The sequence below is a fragment of the Echeneis naucrates genome, chromosome 14 (genome assembly GCF_900963305.1).
Source record: "Echeneis naucrates chromosome 14, fEcheNa1.1, whole genome shotgun sequence".
In the NCBI taxonomy this organism is placed as follows: domain Eukaryota; kingdom Metazoa; phylum Chordata; class Actinopteri; order Carangiformes; family Echeneidae; genus Echeneis; species Echeneis naucrates.
In genome coordinates this window covers 9,450,734-9,468,803 of record NC_042524.1, presented here as the reverse complement: position 1 = coordinate 9,468,803, position 18,070 = coordinate 9,450,734, and the positions used below count along the sequence as shown (strand labels likewise).

Genomic DNA, 18,070 nt, shown 5'->3' with positions numbered 1-18,070 from the left:
GTATGTTTTGTTTGTTCAATCCATACAAAAACAATGAAAAAAAAAGTTTTATTATTGAATGCTTTCTCCAGGTGTAAAGCAAAAATAAGATGAACAACTGCAAAATATTTAGGTATTCCTTTGGAAGGAGAGCATCCAACAAACCCACAATCCGTAAATCATAGCTGACATTTTGCAGAAGGAATTTGTTTCAATCTGGAAAAGGAGATGACCATTTTACAAACAGACCCACAATGCCAGCCCAACACAAATTATTGATAGATCAATCAATAGATTACAGATTACATTACAAATTTACCTCTGTTCTGTGATTTAGTAGGTTGAGAAAATAATTATGTTCTCACACATTAATCAAGCTGATGTTACACTATTATGGACTAATCACTTCAAAATTAATCCAATTTAAAGTAATTGTTACTTGTAAGGACGGGTCACACAGAGTGCTGAGCTAAAGTACAAAATATTTCCTTCAAAGAACACGCTGTACCTGTGATCCTCCCTTTGCAGCTTCAGACGTGTATCCTGTTGGAATTAAGGAGTCCAGACAAAGGGAAATTATAGTCAGCATTTTTATTTCCCCCGAAGGAGTTGATGGAAAAAAAGAGGCTCTGAATCACCAAATTATAATCTGAGGCTGGACGAAATGTCTGATACTGGAAAGCTAAAGACAAAGGCAGTTTTACGTGTTATTTAGAGTTTTGACAACACCTGAACATCCCTTTAAAAATATTTAGGTTTATTATATTATCAGTTTAAGTGGGATTTTAACAAGTTTTCATCACACAAACTATTTCTTTTGTTCATTGATAGCAATTTTATATTTGAGACTTCTGTGATGTGATAGCGACATGACAGCTTTTCATTGATCACAGATCAGTGTGTAAAACCATCTTACACAGTTTGTTGCTAAGATATTTCAAATCAAAAATCTTTTAGTGCAATGTCAAGATAATAAGGCGTCATTGTTTTGTTTCCACAAATCCCTCAAAAAGATCAAAAGTGACAGAATTTAGGTCTACCTCTCAATCTCGTCCAACTTCCCCAGTATGTGGGTTGCTTCTGTTTCCTACTTGAAAAGGGAAAATTGCTTACTTTTCTTGTTTGTTTGTTTGTTTGTTTGCTTATTTTAGGCTAAATAACATCTGAGCTTCTGAGAACAACAATAGAATAATTGTTTGGGATAATTTTGATCCATGGATTTCGTGTTCAGGTAACTATCTTAAACAGGACAGTGTGTCTGGGATCTAGTCGGTGACAGTGTTGATCTTTTAGTAAAGGATCATGTAACCCATTGCAATGCTGTGTCTCACTGGAATGTCAATGAAGTTGTTGGAATTGCACAACAATGGAAAGCTGACACACAGAGAATTTGTGTTGGCAAGCCCTATCAATAGCTGTGTGTAAGTTATGGATCTACGCCCATTAGGCTACCAATCGAAAATACCACATAAGAAATAATGAACTTTGTGGACTAGATTAGATCAGATATATTTAGTACTGAATACTATTAGGTATTGTAGGTGACCTTGTTGCCTTTCCCTTTTGTTTACCCAACGTGGGCTACGCTGTATATAAAACAGTGACATCATGGTCCAACCATAAAATTCACAACATGTTTTTCATAAGGATGATGTATTCTCTCTGCGCTCTGTGGGTGACTTCTCCATTAAGAGGTGGACCAATCAGAGCGCAGAGGAAGCAGCCCGTTCAGCCAATGGCAGAGCTGCCGTCATTCCTCTCCGGTTGCTATTTGTGTTGCTCGGCGTTTTGCTGCTGCGTCAAGCTGGACGTAACCAACCAGCGTGAGGCCGGATGTAAGCCCATTTACACCGTCGAGCTAAACTGTTAGACAGTTATTAACAGTGTTACTCCGAAGATTTGCCCAAACAATAAAATACAACCGCTAATTGTGAGTAATGACGGTTAAAGCTTTATCTTTTTATTTCAAAAACGCTTGCGTTTTAAAGATATTTAAACTTTTCTTTCCCCAACCTAAAGCAGCAAACTAAAATGAATACATAACAATCTGCCTGTCTGTCTTTTTGTTGTTCATTTTGTGGCGTCACGCTTAGCGGCCGTGCTTTTATTCAGAAGGCTCGGACCGGAAGTGTGTAGTGTTGCTGCGCGGGGAGTCGACACACACGCTCCCACTCCCCTCCAGGGTGGATCACAAACTGACATTTCTCCGTCCCTCCCTCGTCACAGCAGCGATTCGGGCAAATCATACTCATCTGGCAGCCGGAGGTCCATGCGTCTCCTGCCTGGAGAGCAATTATCAGCTTGTGAGGCCGTTTTGTGAGCCGTGGAAAACACGAGAAGGCTTCGAGGGCGTCGACTCCCCAAACGAAGTAACTAACGCTCCGGACAAAAACAGCAGCGAAGAAACAAACAACAACAATATATATATATATAAAAAAACAGAAATGGACGAGAAGGCGTTCACGAAAGAACTTGATCAGTGGATCGAGCAGCTCAACGAATGCAAGCAGCTGTCGGAAGGACAAGTGAAAACACTGTGCGAGAAGGTAAGACGTAAGAAAAAATATATATTTTTACCTCCACAGTAGCCTAAAGTAACGGTCAACGTCTGCTCTCTCCTTACCGCCGCCTTCCAGACATTCTTAAAATGGCGCCTATAGTGTACATTTCGCTGCGCTGTGTGTATGTTTGACGATCATTACGAGCGACCGGCCTCCTCTTTGGGCCATTTGGGCCGCTGCCTGACACAAATGTGTGGGCATTTTGAATTAGAAGCATATGTTGTGGCATACCGAGGCTTCACCGGGTGGACAGGGTCAGCCTTACTGTGGATTGAAAGCACACAGCACGTTTACAGCCTGTCACTGTGACCTGTAGCATCTTTTACAGAGATGGACTGTGATGACTGACTGCTCACTTTACTGCACAGCAGGCCTCATGTCGTTTGGATGTAAACACACACACACACACACACACACACACACACACCAGTACCTGGTGGGAAAAGAAATGAAGTACTTGTTGGTTAAAGCTCTTAAAGGACAGATTCTCTTACAGCGGGGAGTGAGATGAATTAACTTTAACTGTACAAATTCATGGATGCACTGAGATAAAGCAGGCCATTGTCACATGATCATGTATGATTACGCTGAATTTCTGACAGGCAGTAAAATGGCAAAAATAGTTAAACTTGGACTCCGACCCCTGTGATTCATCTGGCTTATTATTTAGTCGCCAAGTTCATTCATAGTGAGGCACCTTTGTGTGCTCAACCACAAAATAGTCAATTCATCCCACGCAAACATTACTTCTATTCAAAAATGCAGCATACATCGCACCTCTGACCTCTGTATTAATAACACAACTGTGATGTAATTTCACTTTTATTGCAACATCTGACTGTCATTCTTTCACATGACCTTTGCTCAGTTGTGGCACTGTAATCCCTTTGGACTAAAATGAAAGGAGAACCTAAGCAAACGTATCACGTAATGTATCTGACTGAAATGGGTGTGATCAGCACACTGTGGACTTCCTTGTGTTTTAGTTAACTTTTACAGGTTTTCATGCGGAAAACTCAGTATAAAACATTTACTTAATTTTCAATCTCCACCATATTGTGATCTGCTCCCTTGGCTGCTAAGCAGCCAACTGATGCTACAGACTTCTTTGGTCTGAGCTAGGGCTTAATCGGCTGAATATCCTTTCAGCTTGGGCCACCTGCTCTGAATGTATGACCTTTCTGGAAGATTTTACTTGCTTTCAGATGGTTATTGAAGTTGTTCTCCATTTTAATAAAGCAAAATCCCTTTTTTTTAATCTGATTAATTTTCACTTTCTGTTTTTCAAATAGTCCTCCACCCCTTTCCTAAATGGCACACTATGTTGTTGTCTTATGTAATGCTCTGTTTAGGCTTCCACTGATGGAGAAATTGACAGCTTTTTCTCTATTGTTGGATAGGGTTAGTGTTTTAGGCCTTGGCTGTCAATAAAACCTGTCATCAGTTTAAGGCGGTCTAGTTATCCTGGTTTTATTTAATTCAGATGAACTACTATAACTTACAGTACAGTAACAAATGCTTTTTTAATACCCCTTCCAGCTCTTACAAAAGGACACAAAAACTGGACTACCATATATGGAGTGCTATTCACTGAAGGTTAAGGGCATGCTATTCTCAACTGCCTCCTTAATCCAAGTGTTTGTTTTCTTTTTTCTCTTTGCTCTTGTATGGCTGGTTGTAGTAGTTTCAAATGCATTGTTCAGCCTTGATTTATCACTGTGGGTTGAATCTCCGTGATGGGGCAGGGTATTCGGTGTAGTGCATGCTCTGAGAATCGTTTGTGAGCTCAAGAAGTTAAATTAGTGAAGATGTGGGTGTGCATTACGCTTTGCATTCAGCTGCCTCCACTGATCAAGAAAACCTATTGACTGGGTTAGGGTTAGGGTTAGGGTTATCTGCCGTCTACCTGCATTTATCCATCCACCCCCTGTGGATTCTCTTAATATCTTCAGCAGAATGTACCTACACAACATCCTCCCTGATATAAAAATAGCAGAGGATATGATTGATTGTGAGTTGCATCACTAACACTAGCAAAGCTTTTGTTGCTAAGGGGATCAGAGTGTGTGACTCAGGATAACACTGTTCATTGTTACTCAGAGAACGACTGTCTCTGTTTTGGGATGTATGGGGGAGTGAAGGAATGAAATGTGCTGTGCAGTCTGTCCTTAGTCTTTTCATTCCTTCTTTCCAGCTGTCTCAGGAGGGGAAGAGTTTCTGTCTGGTGTCTAGAACACAGGAACAAAGGAAAACTTATATGCCTTATCCAGTTCATTGAAATTGGTGCAGATTTAATTGCTTTCAGCATTGCAGCTTCTCCCGTTCCTGAGACTTTAGATGTGTTTTGGGTGGATCGTTTGTGTACAGAGTATGGATGACATCTGTTTGGTCAGGTAATAGCTTTTGACTACTTAAAATTAGGGGACTGCAGACAATGCTCTTTTCACTGGAAATTGGTTTTATGTCCCTGCCAGTTACATAGAGTAAATTTAATTAGATACATCACTTGCGCCTCAGACAGAGACAGATCATTTTCATGACCTGTTGTTTTTCTTTTTCCCACTATTCAAAAATAAACCATTCAGGGATGTCCCAGTGCCTCACCTGGAAGAGCATTTACCATGAATGCTTTGGGCCTACTGCAGCAGCCTTGGTTTAAGTCAGACATTTTGAGAGTTATGTAATCATTCAGATAACACTTCTGTCTTTTAAGGCTCAAGCCCAGTGTATTTTATATTCTTTCGACTTTTAACTCTGTATTAAGTACCATTTACAAACCATTTTGGCTGAATCAAATTGATTTGTCTTGCCATTTGTTATTTAAGTTATTTTCATGTGGAGATAACAAAGTGCTCCACATGAAGAGAGCTGTAAAGTAATAATAAAGAGGACATTTGCAGAAGAAATCTTGATTTCACCCCAGTTTATTGTCAGATATAAATATCATATGACATCATGCGATTTCAGTTAAAGTGATGTAACCATAAGGTCATAGACTGTTTAGTCGGCCAATTCCCTGGGAATAAAGTCTTTTGAATGACTTTAAATGTCTGCTGCCTCTGGTCAGTTTTGAAACTGAAACTTTAAAAGGTCAAAAGTTTTCCTGAACTAATTTATTAAACAATTCACAGTTAGTATGTAGCAGTAATGGGATCCACACGAACACACTTAAGTCAGAATGTTAGGTCATGATTAAGAAGTTGTTAAGGGCATCTCGGCAAAATAGACAAACTCAAGATGGAAAAGCTGACATCTTCAACACATTTGGCTGCTTGTGGTGCTGAATTCCACAGTAATAATGCTGTTGATCTCCCAGAAGATGCTTAACCTCTAACCATCATAAACCTATTGAGTGAGATCACTGTCTGTGGTTGTAGTTTTGTCTAGTTGTCAAGCTTAATTTGCCATAAGTTGTCTGCAGGAGAACCTTCGCCTGTGTTATCTCACTTTAATGGGATTATATTGCGGCAGCCGGAAAATGCTGACTTCAGTTCTCATCATTCGACTAAGCAGTTTGTTGACTGTGTGGCGTCTAATGTCTTTTGCGTGGCTGTAATCTGGGCCATGGATCCCTCTGTGGTCATTTCTGCTACAGAGTACTTTGGGCATGATGCCCATTTAATGTCTAATGTCATCTTTTTCATTAACCACTAGACTGGTATCCATGTAACAAGCTGCCACTTGCTGCCTCATGAGTAAATGGCTCTCTGACACTATGCTTTCAGGATATTATTAAATCCAAACTCGAATTGTGAATTATAAGGCTTGCCCTAGTCAAAGAAGCTGCATTGCACATTTCATTAGTTTGTTTCCATGTTATCTAATTCTGTTTTTATTTTATTTTTTTTTAGTTTTGCATTGTTTGGTCATATGATCATGAAATTAAATTACATTCAGGGCAGTATATTCCTTAAACAATAAGGTGTGGATGATTGATATCAATTAAGATATTATCAATAATATGAATAATATTAATAATGAGCAATATCTATTAACTTGTAACTGGAAATACTGACTACAGCAACAGCAAGGACTGTTAAGAAAAGAATTAAATATTCTTTTGAGTAGTCAAGGAAATAGGAGGGTAAAAAATTGATAGAGATAAATCAGCAGTACAATAACTTGGATAAGTTGTGAGACCAAGCTCTCAATGTGCTTGCTATGCAAAGTACAAATTAAACAAGTTATAATCAGTTGAGCCAATTTAGGACGCTGAGGTGACATTTGATGTGTCATTGAATATATTGGTCACACAGCGAGTGTAAGGTTGCAGAGCTGCAGGCTCTTTTAGAGGATGTTGATGAGAAAGAGAAGATATCTTAAGTATATTGTCTTTAATACTAATGTCACTAATGACTTGCCTTAACCTTCAACTGCATTCATTAGGTGCAACTTGGCTAGATCTGAAATGAAAATAATTTGGTAATTGTTCATAAAGAAGTATCACTGATCATATCACAAAACGACTGACCTGACCCACTTGAGTTATTCTTGCCCATATTTGTTTATTTCCCCTGATCTCACTGAAGGTAATTAGGTTCAGAGGAAATTGGTTGGGGAAAGATATATTGCAGCTCTACTTAAACACATACCACATGTAATATTCTCTCTGATTAGCAATTCAATTGCTTTAGAGTTAGAAGCTCAGCTCAATCTGTCATCCACAGCCCATTGGCTGAAAGGCTCCCTGCCACATGGTTGAATAGGCACGTAGAGGGATTGTATGTATGTCTGTGTAAAATAGGTCAGTATTGTGCAGTGCTGCAGTCACTGTGAGTCTGTCCCTCTCTCTGTCCACCTGCTTGGGTGACAGGCCAACTTCAGCACTCTCTCGTCTCCCTCATCCTGGTTATTATTATTATTTTTTTATTAATGGATCAATGTAAAACATTGGTGGCAGCTCAAAATGTTTTGAGCAAGAAAAACAAAACAAAACAGGCATATAGATAAGGAGGCACATGCTCGCCCAAACCAAACGGACATTTGTCCCTGCCCATTGTGGATGGACAGAGATTTTTTTCTCTAGAATCGCCACAAACATTGCTTCTCTTTCCTCTTCTTTCTTCTTTCTTCTCATGCTGCTCAGAACATCAGCTGTGTGGTGGACAGTCAGCTCAGAGCATTTCTCCCTCAACGTGAGCTTTTTCCACTGCCAAGCTTCTAAAAAGAACTCATCCAGCTGACCGACCCCTATAGTCAGATCAGACTGCCAAGCTAGACTGATTCCAGGAAAAGGCCTTGTTGTGGGTCTCCAGATTCAGTATTAGTACTTTTTAAAACTTACCACTATTTTTAGCTGTTTTAATTAGTACTGGTAAATGCACAATCATAAAGCAAATGCTTATCAAGCGATTTTTAACAGAATGATTGCTTCTCCTTTTAAATTAAACAAACACACACTTTTCATACTTTAAATCCTACATTGCAGTCCCGCCACCAAGTTTTCCAGGTTGCTGATTCCTTGTTAAGATAATTTCATCATCGCAATCAAGCAGTCTAATCGCAGTCACCGTTTTGGATCCTCTCCTATTTTGATAAAATACAAAAAAGATCTCAGATAGCGAATATCACACTTTTTTACCAGAAAACGTTTGTTAGATACCTCCCTATTAGTTAGTGAGCTTCATGATGGCTATTACTGTATGAAGAACTGATACCTGGTAAAACTGATATTTTATCCGTGTCAAACTTTGAAGTTTATCAATGTGCAGAGCAGTGAATTTATCCTTTCCCAAGCCACTTCTGATATTAGTATGGGAATCAGAACAACTCCAGTTAAAATGCCCACAAGCTTAAAATTGCTGATGTAAAATGAGGACAATCTGCCACTATTCACACACAGGCGTTTTTTTCTCAAATAATGACTTTTAGTCCGTTTTTATCTTGGATCAGCTGAACTACAGGAGAAAATCCTCTACATATTTAGAGCGTTCCATCAGTGTGTGACTGTCTCTCCTTTGTTGAATCAGCTGACAACAGTAACCAAGTGTTTCCTCTAATAACAGTAGTGCTGTAGACCATATACTGAGTCATATACTCCTTTTTAGTTCAGATTGAGTTTTTGCTGTAGTGGCTGACTGTTCAGCCACAGCTCCTTTAGCTATAGCAGAGCCAAATATTTTGTCCAAAAACAGTCGTGACTTTTTTTGAGTAAGACACTAATTGATTTTTTGATTGATTGATTTTGAAATGTTGGGGGATGTGCTGTAATCACTATTTACCATCATAATGTCGATCCCACTGGTAGCTGAGTGGAAATTATGCTGAAAGGTTGGCAGGAAATTGTCCCTTCTTGAAATAGAGATGGAGAATAAATAAAGCAATAGGAAATTACAGTGTACTGATGTTGTTATTACATTGCAGGGTCATGTGGATTTCTCTGCAATTGAATGACCAGGGCACTGTAAAACAGCACACATTATGTAAATTAGAAATAAACTAAATATAATGAAAATACTATGCAAGTAAAGTGGTAGCGCGTTGATAAAGTAATTACTTGATGACAATGATGGATTATGTATATTAATGTGTTTTTTTTTTAAATGACTTGTAATGTTCTAAGGTCCTTTGGGTTTTATTGTAAGGGCTTCAGTTTTTCTATTTCTCACTTTAAGGGGCTTCTCTTTTCATGTTTCAGTCCATGAACCATAGTTTAAAAGGTATGTGTGTGTTTTGTTTTTTTTTGTTTGTTTGTTTTGTTTTTTTGTAGGCAAAAGAGATTCTCACAAAGGAGTCAAATGTCCAGGAGGTAAGATGTCCGGTGACGGTGTGTGGAGACGTGCATGGCCAGTTCCATGACCTTATGGAGCTTTTCAAAATCGGTGGGAAATCTCCAGACACAAATTATTTGTTCATGGGAGACTACGTGGACAGAGGGTACTACTCTGTAGAAACCGTCACTTTACTAGTAGCACTTAAGGTGAGTAAGAATTTAAAATGTCCTCACATATTACGACTTGTGGCAACATTTAAATTTAATGGGGCTTTTAATGGTGACTAAGTAAGTAACTCTCTGTCTTCTGCTCATGTTTCAGGTACGGTTTCGAGAGCGCATCACAATCCTTAGAGGGAACCACGAGAGCAGGCAGATCACACAAGTGTATGGCTTCTATGACGAGTGCCTAAGGAAATATGGTAACGCCAATGTTTGGAAGTACTTCACAGACCTGTTTGATTACCTCCCTCTTACTGCCTTGGTAGACTCTCAGGTGAGAATACACATGGTTTGGTTTCACATGAATAAATATAGACCATTCAGTGACTCAACCTAATGTTGTAGAATGAAGTATTTAACATTATCAGGTTAGGGAGTGTTTGTTAGATGGTAAGAAACTGAAGGCCAGAGTGACTATTTTCTACTTGTCCTTCCAGATTTTCTGCCTTCATGGTGGCTTGTCACCGTCCATAGATACACTGGATCACATTAGAGCACTGGACCGTTTACAAGAAGTTCCACATGAGGTAAAGATAACACTTACTCTCTAATCACTCTAATTTTGAGTAGTAAAGTTCTGAAGAGGTAAATGTAACAGAAAACGACGACAAAACAGAGAGGAAGTAATATATTGATCTTCCTCTCTGCCCTCTTCAGGGCCCCATGTGTGACCTACTGTGGTCAGACCCTGATGATCGTGGTGGCTGGGGCATCTCTCCTCGAGGAGCCGGCTACACTTTTGGTCAAGATATCTCTGAGACTTTCAATCACGCCAATCGCCTCACACTGGTGTCTCGTGCCCATCAGCTGGTTATGGAGGTGTGTGTGTGTGAATTGTTTGTTGGTCTGCTGGTGAAAGTTGGTTAGAGATAGGAAACTATATTTAGGTCAACTGGCTACAATGACTGTCACCATACATGTTTTGATGGCCTTCTGAGTGATTGTTGGTGATGGGACTCTACCATAAGGAGTTCAAGAACATGGTGTGCACTTCAGATTTGCATTACAGTAGTACTTTTTGAATCAGTGAATAATAGATCTGCTTCCCTCAGGGTTACAACTGGTGCCATGAGAGGAATGTGGTCACAATATTTAGTGCTCCCAACTACTGCTACCGCTGTGGCAACCAGGCAGCTATCATGGAGCTAGATGACACCCTCAAATACTCATTGTAAGTATATTTAAAAATGGAGTCAATGCTGAAGCCGAAACTCTGCATGACTGTAAAATATTTTGATGGCATATGGCGCTCCAGACTTTCTGAACGCAAGTTATGTGACAAATACTAATACCAAGGCTGACCCATATTTTCATCAGAATATGTAATGTAATAGGTCACCACCTTTTTCTGCTTTTTATTTCTTCTACCCAGCTTGCAGTTTGATCCTGCACCTCGCAGAGGGGAGCCTCACGTCACTCGTCGCACTCCAGACTACTTCCTGTAAACTCTGACCTTTAACCCTTGTACAGTCAAGTCCAGTATTGCTATGATATATGACCTTAACCGAAAACAGCATGAATGAGGACGGGGAGGGTGGGACATTTGGGATGGAGTTGGGGGGGATTACACAGCAGTACACATTGTATATCCACACAAAGACCTATTTAAGCATTTAGCAAAAACAATGTGTATGTGTCTATGGACCAAAAGGTGTGTGCCATAATCATTACAATATTCGTTGCTGAGGAAATCTTTCCCCCTATGTAAAACAAGTGATGTTTAAATTCCTCATCCTGTACCTGTGTAGCTGACTGACGGCACCGAGGTCCAAGACAGAAATTTGCTACTTCAGACGCGGCTGTTCGAATCCCACATGCCATGGCTTATTATATTTAGGAAATCTGAACATGAGCTGTTTGCACTTTTGTAAATCTAATAAAATGTATCATATGTCAAAAGATGAAAAAGATTTCACACTACAAATGTTTTGTTTTCTTTTTTCCTTTTTAATTTTTTTTTTTTTTTTTTTAAATGACAAATAAAGCCCCCATCTGGCAAGTTTTACACAAGGTTTCTTTGTCCTGTGTAACTTTTAAGCAAAACCCTTCTAATGCAGTTAGCCAGCTTGGTGTATATGATTGACAGATGATGGAGTGTTCATCCACATCAATTCACTGACTCCCTCTGAACTAGAGTCTGTATAACCAAACCATTTGAATAATAAAGACGAAGGTGGCTCCTTAAAGTGTCTGTCTTTTCTTCATGCTGAAAGTCTTTGTCTTAATGACAACCTGTGAGCTGTAATTCATTTAAAATTTCACTACTTTTAGAAAGTCACCAGTTCACTAGCTAGTGAGAGGGTCAGCCATCTGGCCTGTAATTTTCCAGGCAGTCATCCATTCAAGGAACTAGTTTAAGGTGTTTTTTTTTTTTGGCAGAAATTTTGCACTTCTTCCTCTCATTGTGTGTCAACGCAACACCTGAGGTATCGGGTAGATGGCCATGCAGTTATTTAATCAAAAAAAGTTTTCCTCTACAAAAAACTAGTTCCACCAATTAGCATAAATAATATAGTGTCAGCATGAACAATTGCAAGCTTTAACACCACATCATTAATATTTTAATATTAGATGTTGCAGCCTTTAACTTTTTTTCAAGCACTACCAGAAATTAGAAATGTGTTGTAAATAACTGAAACGCCAGCAACTGAGCCAAAAAGGACAAGATTTACATTGTAAAAGAAATATGAAAATTAGTCTTTCATAATGTTCTCTTCCTATTTCAGTTCCTACACAGTTTATGAAATACAGCAGGCCTACTGTACTTACTTGCCCCAAATTCTCAACTGCAGCAGCTGAAGATCTGTGATGCCTGACATTTGAAATATTATAGAGCAAGGAAACTCTTAAGTTCAAGTGCATTGTGTATGAAAAAACTGGAGTGATGCAACTCGTAGAAAGGCATTTTTGCATCCTAAAGCTTGGGGATTTGAGCTTTCTGGGGGGGACTTGAAAGCACCATGGAATCAGCTGGAAGGAGAAAAGCGCCACTCCATGGTGGTCTAATTCTGCCAACGGGCAAATACTGTCATACTCAAATCACATTTAACACAGTACAATGTTGAGAAGCAGCATTTACAAACCTACTGTACATAAATATACAGTTGTAGCTGTAGGGAAACATTGTACCTGTGCTGCATTCACGAATGCACCTGATTACTGCGGAAACTTTGTCATTACATATAAAACGCAAATGTTAACAAAAAAAAAAAAAAAAATACAAAACACGGAATTCAGATATTAAATCCTACATTTCAGCTCTGTGGATTTGTTGACGCTATCATTTATATATTGTGATAAGAGCTTCATCACCACACAAGTGCGTCACATAGCGGGGTTTGAGCGCACGATAGCGGGGTTAGGTAAACAGGAAAGCCGCCCCCTCCCGCTCCTCCCTCCGCTCACAAAGCGCCAGGTCCGCCCGATTCATCCACACACATCCAGCCGCTGCCCGCAGCCTCCGCGTCTGCAAGGCCCCACCGCTGACTACGGGGGACTTTCACCTCTGGATCTGAATTAAAACATTTACGGTAACGTCGAGCATGCCGGTGGACAGCCGGTTCGCCTCCACAGACCGAGGTCCCAGCGTTCATTTCCCCGTTTTCGCTTGTTTTGCTGGCAGACATGTTTGCCTGGATGTGGTTGCTAAGAGGCCTCACTGACGTTACGGCGCTAGCTTTAGCCTTAAGCTAATATGCTAGCATTGTGCGTGGTAATGCTAGCTGAGCTGCCCAGCTAGCGCACTGTTTAAGACGGCCGTTGTCCACCACGGAGAGCACACACAGGCTTTTTGTGGCTTTTTATTTTCACCTCTCTTGGGCTTTTGTAAAATGTATATGACATCAGACTTGTCACTTTATTAGCATTACAGCTTGTTAGCCTGCGTGTCGTTGGTTAGCATGTCGTTAACGTTAGCGCTTCAGTGCTAACCACTTGTCTGTTGTGTTGTCCCTGCTAATAACGTTGGTAAAATTAAACTGTGTCAGCGTTTGTTACGAGTTTAGCACTTCCACTGTATCTATATAATAACTAACAGTGTTAACTGTGATCTGCAGACAAGTTGTCTAGTAGTTTGGTAGCTGCAGCATTAGCAATAACCAGGCATAAAATTGGGGTCATGTGAAAGCTTATTCTGGTTAATCCAAATGTATGTTGTTGTGTTCATGCCGTCATATTTTACTGTCTTCATTTATTTATTCTTATTGTTGTTCTCTGCAGATAATGCCCACGATAAAACTACAGAGCTCTGATGGGGAAATCTTCGAGGTGGATGTTGAGATAGCCAAGCAGTCTGTCACCATCAAGACCATGTTAGAAGGTATCACTTTTAAACCATCACAAACTTCCCAGTCCATTTTGTGAGGTGGATAAATTATCATTGAACCAATGCGCCTCACCTTCGATGGGTATTGTGCAGTCTGATGCTTGAGATTCATGTATTCTGTGACAGATTTGGGAATGGATGATGAAGGAGATGACGACCCAGTTCCCCTCCCTAATGTGAATGCAGCCATCCTCAAGAAGGTACAAAGTCCACACACACACACACACACACACGACATGACTATGACATGAATTTTATGCGGAAACAAGTAGTTTACTTTAAGTATTGTAACTGTCAGACCAGTTTTAGTAAAGAGCACATGACACACATGCGTGCGCACACACAGATATATATATATATATATATACACACACACACACACACACACACACACACACACACACATACAGGATTCCTTCGCAGAGATTGCCATGTTTTTAATCTGACTTGTGTATTTAAGGGGATGAAGATGTAACAGACATGCAGACCTGTTCCCTTTAGGCAAATTAGTTGTTTTCATTCATGTGAATCCTGTAGAACTAGGAAAAAAACAAAACATTGTTTTTCACTCATAAGTGTGCACCCTGTTTGAATACAAAATACAGTGAACACACATTGGTAATGTATCTATTTACTGTGTACTTGGTATGCCTTTCATATGAGGTTTTGTTGAATCTTGCCACTTTTATCGCTAATGAATTGTGTTCCAGTAATTCCAATACACTGAAGCTGTCCATGTTTAAGGGAGCTGGAACCAAAAAAAGCTGGTACTTGAGTGTTTATGTGGTGTGACTTAGTCAACAAACAGGTTACAGAAAGGTTCTTCATTTTGGTTTTGGCTTTGCTTTAGTTTTTGAGATCAGACTGACAGAAGGATGCAAAGGCTTGTTTCTTTGTGTTTTTTCTATGTAAGAGAAGTAACTCTTTTGGTCTTGTATACCTTTTGTGTGCAATTTGAAATGTGGAGATGATGGCTGCCGTGCATATTGGTTTACATTTGGTGTGTGTGTTTTTTCAGGTGATTCAGTGGTGCACCCATCACAAAGATGACCCCCCTCCTCCTGAGGATGATGAGAACAAGGAGAAGAGGACAGATGACATCCCTGTGTGGGACCAGGAATTCCTTAAAGTGGACCAAGGCACCTTGTTTGAACTAATTCTGGTAAATGCAATTTGTTTTAATATGTGTAAATTAAATTGAGCTAGTATTAGGCCTGTCACAATTTTAACGAAATCACTGGATCCCGATCATTTGAGCTGGCCACAATCATTCGCTTCCATTCTTCATGGTGCCAATAGGAATGCATTCCACTTTGTTTTCCACTCTCTGAGGTTTGACTGGTGTGCTTTTATTGTTATCTTCTTGTTGCACCCCCTTATTCTGCTATGGTCTATTGGCACATGAGTGAAGAATTCCGCCCACGACTGTTTCTGTTTTTCAGCATCTGTTGACATTAGCATCATGGATTTAGTTGTAGGCGTATGTGTATTATTTAACACTATAGTTTTACACCATAATAGTGGCATAAAATGATCTAGAAAAAGAATATTCAATTGTTAATTGTCAAGTGAGCTTATAAACAAGATTGTCTTGAAGCAGAGCTCTGGAGAAGGCTCCTAAAAACTTCTGCTGTCCTGACAGTTTCCAACAGCATGGTGGAACAGCCAGGACTCTACCTGGAACTGAGTGAAAGGAAAATGCTCTGTAAGAGAGGTGACCTGGATGGATGGTTGCCTCTGACGTTGGCTTACTTTGCCATTAAAAAGCTGTAGCCCTAAAAGTAGAAATTTTCCCCCCATGTTTGGTTGTTTTGACCTGTTTACTGATTTTCCTGAGGTGTTTTACAGTCACTCCAAAGTCCACTGAAATCTTTTTGTCTGTGTTTATTGGACTTCTGATTTGGATACTTCCTGCCTTAGTGCCACTCTTTACTAGACCCTGGTGCGAATGGCTTTTGTGATGCTCTTCTTCTGTGGTCTGTACATTTAATTCACTGGAGAGCTGAGAGTGACACACAAGTTGCTTAGCAACAGCTGTAAAATGGGTGGTTTGGGTGACTCTCACAGAGAGCAGGCTGTTTTCTGCGGGCAACATGTGAAGGTAAATTGGGCAGAACACATGAAAGGTAACCCAAGCAGAGGTTGGGAAATGGGCTTGAGCTTCCAGGAAGTGAAACACAAGATGCGGTGTCTGTCATTTGAGCTGATTTTTAAACGGCACCTCTCTTGCTCTTTGAATATGTTTACGTGCATGAAGCCCGAGGCTGCTATGGAGGAGTAGCTGATCCTGTGTCAGCATAAAATGAATGCAATGCTTGAGTGGTCACCAAATGGTGCATATAAAGTTCCAGAGGTTGTTCCAGGATGAGAGTTCACTGGGACACATCGGGGGAGTGGATGTTTAGGTCCGTGATCTCAGTCCAGTGCTGTCGTAACTGCAGGGCATCAACACTGTTTCAACTGTTGGAACTAGATATATGGTAGTGTGATGGTTTTTTTTTTGTTTGTTTTTGTTTTTGTTTTTTTTTTTATAAATGTGCTCTGGAGACTGACTAGATGATGGCATCTTCTCCATCCTTCCAAGATTTGACAGGACCAGTGTGTTTTTACGACTTACCTGGCAGCTGTTTCTGGGTTTGAGTATTCTCTGCAACCTTTCAACCCTCTGGCCACATTTTTATTCCTCAGATCGTAACCTCCAGACATGAACTGGCTGAACAGATTGCATTCTGGTCTCTGTGCGTTGACAGCTTTCTGTTCTGTTACGTCTTTAAAACAAAATTTGGCTGGTTAATAAACACGCCCCCGTTGATATTTTCCCTAAAATTCAGAGGCGTCCATTCGTTACAGCCCTTCTCTCACTGCCACCCCCTCACTTTTCTCTCTCACCGCTGTCTTGTCTGTTTAGGCTGCCAACTATTTGGACATCAAAGGCCTGCTAGATGTCACTTGCAAGACGGTGGCCAACATGATCAAAGGCAAAACCCCAGAGGAGATCAGGAAGACTTTCAACATCAAAAATGATTTCACAGAGGAGGAAGAAGCCCAGGTAGTTATTCCATCCATCGTCTGTCTGTCACAAAACCCTAACCCTTGTAGTCAAGAGTTAAAAGTTTCCAGTTGCTACAGAAGTTTACATAATGTAATATCTGAGTTTACTTTGAAATCAAAATGATAATAAAGGTAAAAAAACAGACAATTCTAAATCCTTCATTTAATCAATATTTTTGAATCATTCACTGTTTCCACAACGTCCACAAATATTGTTATGTGAGAAGTTCCTTCTGGTTCTAATGCAAACATTTCACACAATTGTTACTTTGCTTTAATCTTCTGTCTAGTTCCTGCTAAACCAGATCGAAGGGCTTTAAGTAGTTTTAAACATAGAAACATCAGATTTAACCACAAGAATGTCTTTGTATTGGAATATTGCTTGATATAAATAATCTTTTCACTGTGTGATTCCTTTTCTGCACACGGTTTTGGAAACTTAGTCTGTTCGTCCCTCCTCTCTTCCACAGGTACGCAAAGAAAACCAGTGGTGCGAAGAGAAGTAGGGAAAGATCCTGCCAACACTCACTGAAGAGGATTGTCCCTGTAACTGGTTGCACTGGCGTTGTTCATACTTGTTAATATTTACATTTAGTATATTTAGAGCCGATGGCCCCTCCCGTCGCCTTTCCTCACCTTCTGTATACCAGTAGCATGAACACTTTAAATTGCCTGTGTGGTGTTAATTAATTTAAGTGAAGAAACTCTTTTCTGTTTCCAAACTTTCATGTTGTGTATTCGCAGAATGAAAAAAGTTTCATGGCTTTGTACCCATAAAGATTAAAAGACAGTTCTTTCATATCTTTCCAGTTATTAATTGCTATGGTTGTCTTTTTTACTGGACTTTTGTTTTCTTTTAGGTTAATTGATTAAATAAAATGGCTTTTTTGACAAAGGTTATGAAGGGTGATTGTTACTTTTGCCCTGTAAACGCATTTGTTTGTGAAACAATGTAAAGAGAAGGATGAGGTGCTGAAAGGAAAAGCGATGTATCAGATGGAACACATGGATTTGTTTTTGCTAAATGTCTTTTGGACTTGAAGTACACGTGTTTTCACACAGGGCAGGGTAACTCTTTTCTGATTCATGTTGTATTGAAAAGGAAACTTCGGATAAGCTGGCTTTTGGGAAGGTTAAACATACTGAATGAGTAAATAAAACATAAAAAAGCTTGGTGTCTGTTTTTGTTTTGATGGTCCCAGGAGCACTATCATCATTATT

At 39.8% G+C, this 18,070-nt stretch overlaps 2 protein-coding genes across 2 annotated transcripts; both read left to right on the top strand.

Moving 5' to 3' along the window:
* The first annotated feature begins 2,140 nt into the window (after positions 1–2,140).
* On the top strand, positions 2,141–11,647 carry ppp2cab (protein phosphatase 2 catalytic subunit alpha b). Its single transcript, XM_029518872.1, has 7 exons — positions 2,141–2,525; positions 9,250–9,459; positions 9,575–9,748; positions 9,912–10,001; positions 10,132–10,293; positions 10,527–10,645; positions 10,847–11,647. Exons 1-7 carry the CDS (start codon positions 2,424–2,426, stop codon positions 10,917–10,919), a joined length of 930 nt encoding a protein of 309 aa, XP_029374732.1. The 5' UTR covers positions 2,141–2,423; the 3' UTR covers positions 10,920–11,647.
* A 1,208-nt stretch (positions 11,648–12,855) lies between these two features.
* skp1 (S-phase kinase-associated protein 1) lies at positions 12,856–18,020 on the top strand. The gene is made up of 6 exons (XM_029519603.1): positions 12,856–13,004; positions 13,693–13,792; positions 13,925–13,998; positions 14,817–14,960; positions 16,707–16,847; positions 17,320–18,020. The coding sequence occupies exons 2-6, from the start codon at positions 13,696–13,698 to the stop codon at positions 17,353–17,355; spliced, it is 492 nt and encodes a 163-aa protein (XP_029375463.1). The 5' UTR covers positions 12,856–13,004; positions 13,693–13,695; the 3' UTR covers positions 17,356–18,020.
* Positions 18,021–18,070: the final 50 nt, after the last annotated feature.

Bases quoted from the DNA above. Each gene is read 5' to 3' on its own strand.
- skp1 (XM_029519603.1), top strand. From the start codon at position 13,696: ATGCCCACGATAAAACTACAGAGCTCTGATGGGGAAATCTTCGAGGTG. The intron at 13,793-13,924 runs GTATCACTTTTA...ATTCTGTGACAG, and splicing joins CATCAAGACCATGTTAGAAG to ATTTGGGAATGGATGATGAA. The intron at 13,999-14,816 runs GTACAAAGTCCA...GTGTTTTTTCAG, and splicing joins ATGCAGCCATCCTCAAGAAG to GTGATTCAGTGGTGCACCCA.
- ppp2cab (XM_029518872.1), top strand. From the start codon at position 2,424: ATGGACGAGAAGGCGTTCACGAAAGAACTTGATCAGTGGATCGAGCAG. The intron at 2,526-9,249 runs GTAAGACGTAAG...GTTTTTTTGTAG, and splicing joins TGAAAACACTGTGCGAGAAG to GCAAAAGAGATTCTCACAAA. The intron at 10,646-10,846 runs GTAAGTATATTT...TCTTCTACCCAG, and splicing joins GACACCCTCAAATACTCATT to CTTGCAGTTTGATCCTGCAC.